Genomic DNA, 6,217 nt, shown 5'->3' with positions numbered 1-6,217 from the left:
GAGCATACTGCCGGACTTTACTTAACACAGAAGGTAGTTAAGTCCTTTCAGCAGGACAGAGTGCCTCTTTCCTGTCTGGGAGGGGAGAGAAAGATGAACAGGACAACCAAGAAGGAAATAAATAGAGACAAGAAAGATCCCAAGTGGAAACTATAGATCAAAAAGTAAACAGGTTACTTTTAAAACATCACTTAGCTCAGTTAATATCTACCATTTATAACGTCACAGAGGACCTTGCCTCCGAGTGCAATATGAAAAGCTCAATTGTGAGCCCCTCTCTCTACTGAGACAACTACTGCTCCCTCTCCTACTATTCCAGAAGGCCAAGGAGATGGGGCTGGAGAAGCTCTTTGTGGGAACCCTGCTCTTCTCTGTCTTTGCAGGGGTCGTGATACCAGCAGGTAGGTCTGGAGCCCAGCTGGGAAATTCTTCCAGGTCTCTGGGGGAATAGGGTGTGGTACCTTTTTTCTGTGGCTACTGAAAAATGCCTTCTTTTCAGGAAGGTATGAATCAGAGGTGGTGTCAAAGTGACCTACTGCAGTCTGAGATTTAACCTCAAAACCTAGCAGCTTGACACAACAAACATGTACTCTCTCATATTTTTCCTGTGGGTCAGAGCACAGCAGGAGGCTGTGCTGATGCTGCAGATTCAAAGTCTCTCAAGTTTGCAGTCAGTAAGGCAGGGCCGTAGACTCCTCTCATGGCTCCAGGAAGGGAGGACTTGTGTGGCTAGTCAGGATGGCCTCTTGACAGGATGTTTCGGCCTCAGTTTCTCAGTGCCTGTTGGCTCATGACATGAAGCTAACTTTTCCAGTCAGGAGACAAAGTGCAATGGAAGAGCTACAGCCTTCGCATAGCCAGATCTTAGAAATTACATGCCTCATTCCTGTTGTATTCTATTCCCCAGAAGTGAGTCAGCCCATACCCACAGGGAGAATTATTTTAGGGATGCAGTTTTAAACCACCATAGATGTTGACAAATAACGATATGCCTGACAGAAAGAATTCCCAGGACTAGAGACAAGAGAAAGGCCTTTATTCATTATATGAGAATACTATTGTGTATTACCTGTGAGGATAAAAAGGGATGGGAAAGGTGACTTTTTCTAGAAAAGAAAGTTGATAAATGAGTTGGAGTGGGATCTTTCTGATCCTTTTTAAGCATTTCATCTGGGCAACAGATGAGGGAGAGGAGGGGTTGGACTTCAGATTTTCTCCAGGACAATTGATGGACCCTTGTGAAGTAGTTGAACACTGAGCCTGTTTCTCCATCTATACAGTGGAATAGCAGAGAGTTGTTATAAAGCATAGGTGAGTTCAATGAAAGGCAAAATATACTGATGTGATAGTGTTATGCAGTATTAGCTTTTCATTACCAGCAAATAGCTTTAGTGTTTGACATTCCCCTTTCCTTCCTCTTTTTCTTACAACCACTAAGGACAGCTTCACCTCAAGTTCACTTCTCTATTTTATTCCTATCAGTAAAAAGTTATCCAACATCTCATTTTCTGGCTAGTGGTTCTATTTTGCAACAGGTTTGTATAATGACTAGGCTACCCAGCAGAAGTAATTAGATCACAGGGCATAAATGAGCCTCCTATTTCTCCTTTGCATTAGTGGAAGTTTGGAATTTTTTCTCCCTCCTTCTGTCTGTCTCTTTCTCTGTCTCTTCTTCCCTCTGTCTGTCTGTCTCTCCCTTCTCCCCCTCATCCTCAAAGTGCTCTGTTTCTATTCTTTGTCTAGGGGAAGCATTTTTTTTTAACAAGCCAGGACCTAAGGAAATAGGAATTCATGCTGTTTTTCCATTTCCTACAATGAAGCAAATCTAGCTCAATTCAAGATTTCATATGATTTCTAGGCTATGTCTCCCTTGATTCAGTTAGTCATTATTCTCTAATTTATTTTCCAGCACATAATATTTGTTAAATTCACTTTCCTAAGCAAGAAAAAAATGGGTTTTATGAGGATTATACTCTCCCATTTTCTGGTGGGCCTTTAGAAGAAACAATAAGTCAGCTATAAGTTAGTAATTCTACATTTGTATGTTGCTGCCAGGGAAACAGAATCCTGGTCTTGCCCTTGAATGCAGGAAACTGCCAAAGGGAGAGAGGTGGAAAGGATGGAAGGGTGCTGGAAGAGTCAGGGCTAGGTGTTTTGCACACTGTTGCACACTGTTCTGTTTCTCAGGCTTTGTACTAACCATGAGTGTTGGCCCATCACAGGGAAGCCAAGGTTCAAGATGAGCTATTAAAATTCTATCTACTGGAGTGCCGATGAATCACATCTGTGATCCTGCCCAGCTACTCAGGCAGACTGAGATCCAGAGCACTAAAATTCAAAGCTAGCCTGTTCATAAATGTCTGTGAAGACTCCATCTCCAAAATATCAGCAGAGAACAAAGCTGGAGGTATAGCTTGAGTTGATAGAGCACCAGCTGGCTAAGGAAGCCAAATGAACACTAGTCTCTGAGTTCAAACTCCAGTACTTCCAAAATATACGTAACCCTAGTGTTCCTTGGGAGACAGCTCAGGGTCTGGTCAATGGTGGGAGAATATGGAGAAGGATGTGCTTTATACATTATGGTGGGCCAGCAAGTCAGCTCTGTTTCATTTTCTGTGACTGGCCTTTTATCTTTTACCCAGTTGATGTCTGTAAGGCAGGTATAGGTGGGGTTGAAAATGGACCTCTTTAATTAACTTTTATAACGGGACAACTGAACCTAAACATGCCTTTAATACTGGCATTTGTGCTGAGAATCACTGAGGCAATACAATTACGGGAGCTCCATCAGTCCACTGTACATGCTGTTAGGAGGCAGCTGGAGTCCACAGTAAGAGCAAATCAAACCACAGGGTTGATTTTTTTAAAAAAAAATCGCATTGTCTTTTCTCCAGACATAAGAGGGAAGGTGTTTATTTTCCCTCAAGAATCAGCTACTACCCACGTGTCCCTGGTCCCTCTGGTGAGGAAGCCTCTGCAGAACTTCACCTTGTGTCTGAGGCCTTCCTGGACCTCACCCGCCCTTATAGCCTCTTCTCCTACAGCACGCTATCCAAGGACAACGAGCTACTTCTCTTTGTCAACAAAATGGGAGAGTACAGCCTAACTATTGGGAATTCAGATGCCATTTTCAGGGTGCCAGTGACTCCTTATGCCCCTATCCATGTTTGTGTGAGCTGGGAATCTGCCTCTGGGCTTGCTGAATCTGGGTAGAAGGGAAACCCTTGGGGCGAAAGGGTTTGGTGAAAGGGTATTCAGTGGGGGCCCAAGCAAAGATCATCTTGGGACAAGAACAGGATTCCTTTGGGGGTAGTTTTGAGGAAAATCAATCCTTTGTTGGGGAGATATGGGAGGTATCCTTATGGGACCACGTGTTGCTGCTGAAAGAGATGTGTGAATGGAGTTACAGTGGTAACATCCTGAACTGGCAGGCTCTGAGTCATGAACAATGTGGCTATGTGGTGACTAAGCCCAAGCTGTGGGTTTAGGCCTCATTCTCTCCATCATGCATGTTCAGTGATAATCACATAAGCTCCAAAATTAAATCCATTGACTTTTATTCTGGCTCTTTAAGATGGTGTCAACTGCATTTTTTTAAAAATAATGAACAACTTGTAGGCCTTTGATATCTACTATTTTAGTAACTTTGGATGTATTGTATCATAATTGTTCTCAGCACAAACCCATATGAACTCAGGGGAAGCACATTTTTAGTACTGGACACCAATTATTTGTTTATTTATCTTTAAGTAGTTTTACAAAGGAGTTTCAGTTCGATATGTGAAGTTTCTTTAAAATTTTTATTGTGAAAATACCGTACAGAGGGGTTACAATTACATGGGCAAGGTAACGAGTACATTTATTAGCAAGCATTGTTGCCTCCTCCTTTGTTTCCCCTTACCATCCCTTCCCATCTCCCCCCAACCTGCTCCAGCCTGGCCAAAGTTGTAAAGTTCTTTTTTCAACATAACAACTTGTACATCTCATTGTTGCAATGGGTCCACCTGGATCCCTATTTAAACGGTTTGTTTTTGCCCTTTCCCTCCACAAATTATACCAACATCAAATACAATGAAAGCAGGGGTTATACCGTGGGGGACGGACATACAAAGCAACAAAGAAATCATCTTATAAATATGTTAGAAACAATTGCAAGAAAGAAAAAAATTTGAATACTTATCTTGGGGTTCATTCCCGTAACATCAACTTATCTGACCTTTTCTGCTTGTCTCAGATATATACTAGATATTGCAAATAAGGGAAACCATGGGATCTGTGTTTCTTTGGGTGTGGCTTACTTCACTTAATATCCATATGTGAAGTTTGTGTGTATGTGCGTGCACTCTGATCCTGGACTTGAGCTCAAGACCTGGGTGCTGTTCCTGAGATTATTTTTATCAAGTTCAGAACTCTACCACTTGAGCCACAGCATCATTTCCAACTTTTTTTCAGAAGTTTATTGGAGATTAAGAATCTCATGGACTTTCCTGCTCTCATTGGCTTCAAACCAGGACTCTCAGGTCTCAGCTTCCTGAGTAGCTTGTTTCATAGGCATGAGCCTCAAGCTCATGTCAGTTTTTGGTGCAACGAATCTCTATCAGTGTCTCCCCTTTCATCCTTCTCCCTCATCTCTCAACTCCTATTCATCTCCTCAATTTACCTGATTCCCTTTTCACACATGTACTTGGAATACTGTGGCTGCGTTTGACTACTATTCTTCTCTCCATTTGTCATCAATCTTTCAGAATACTGTGCAGTTGTGGGAAATTCAGCAATTTGTATAAATAATGCATCTTCTGGGACAAGATTTTAGGAATGGGCTATTTTGGAGTGTGGGAACTCCAAAAGGAAAGTCTCGAAAGGGCTTTCTTAAGAGCAAGGTTGTGAACGTGTTTCCCTGTACCCATCTCAGAAAATATCAGAGCTATCCTTAGGGGATCACAGATAAAGGCAAAGTTAAACTCCAGAGATTCCTCCTCACACCCACTCTCAAGTTCTCTTGGAAGTAGAGCTGTTCTGAGGAATCAAGTCTTTTATTCTTTTGGGCTTCATAAATACAGATTTCCCTTCTTATCTGTTTTCCCACCAGGAACTCCCATGTCCCAGTTTATTTTCAAAAGAGATACTTGGACAATCATAGTACATAACAGATAGATTTTTTTTAACATCAATATCTTATAGACCAGAAAACATTTGGCAAATTGTATGTCTTTTTCCCCTCTCCATCCCATTTAATTTCCAAATCTTATTTTTTTTCATAAAAAGCAATGTAACTTTAAGGCAACAAGAATCTGCAAATGCTCAGACTCTTGTATGGAAAACTGTTCAAATCTAAAATTTAACTTAAGTGCCTAACAATTCACACAATACAAGATCATCAGTATCTCAATGAAAAAGTATAGGGAAAGATAAGTATTGGGTCATGTTCTGTAGTCTAATTTTTATATCTGAGATAGCCAAAGTTAGTACTCTGGTGGTATATTTTTGGTTATCCCTATGGTCATAAATATAATATAACCTATCCTAGAAAACATATGTAGGTACAATATAATTCAGAGCAAGAAGTGGCCAAGTTGCTTACTAACACTGAATGAAAACCCAGCTTTGTGAGGGAGCAGTTCTTATTTGAACCTCAACAAAATTGGGAAAAAATATTTATGAGTCTCCAAGGCAGGTGAGAATGTTTAGAGCTGCTGATATTTCTTATGGAGAGTCAGGGTCTGTTACCCTTGTCACTGACCAAAGAAGAAAGTGAGGGCTGGGAAAAGGTAGTTTTTGACTGTTTCCTAAGCACACTGTGTACCAACCACATCCTCTTTGATCTTTCTGACATTCGTTTTGGTCTTTCAACTTATCGCTCTGAATAGGTGCTTTGCAGCCCATTCTTCGTCATGAACTACTCAGGGTCAACCAGCTATCCCTTTGCTTATGATTTCTACCAGCTTCCATCTTGTGAGTGGCATCTAGTCACCACTCCAGTGGAAGCCTGTGAGACTAATAGGCAATCTAGGAGATTGATGATTAAAATCAAGATGGTGTAGTTTGATCCCCATCACCACAGGAATTTTATTAATTTTAATATTTCTTTGAGAAATAAAATTAAGAAGTTAACCTTTAACACATTCAAGTGGCATTCTTTAATGCAATCATACCACCAAATTTTGCAATGTACTCTGGGTAAGGAGAAATGATAAGACTTAACATGTTTGAGCTTAGA

General features: G+C 41.0%; 1 protein-coding gene across 1 annotated transcript; it reads left to right on the top strand.

The window, feature by feature from the left end:
- Positions 1–331: 331 nt before the first annotated feature.
- LOC122109211 (mucosal pentraxin-like) lies at positions 332–3,488 on the top strand. The gene is given in 4 exon segments (XM_042681465.1): positions 332–401; positions 2,895–2,996; positions 2,999–3,202; positions 3,205–3,488. Coding segments are annotated over 4 exon segments (660 nt in total).
- The last annotated feature ends 2,729 nt before the right edge of the window (positions 3,489–6,217 follow it).

Source organism: Dipodomys spectabilis, unplaced genomic scaffold (assembly GCF_019054845.1).
Source record: "Dipodomys spectabilis isolate Male_0828 unplaced genomic scaffold, ASM1905484v1 ptg000069l, whole genome shotgun sequence".
Taxonomy (NCBI): Eukaryota; Metazoa; Chordata; class Mammalia; order Rodentia; family Heteromyidae; genus Dipodomys; species Dipodomys spectabilis.
The sequence above is the reverse complement of the archived record's forward strand: the minus strand, read 5'-3'. Positions and strand labels throughout refer to the sequence as shown.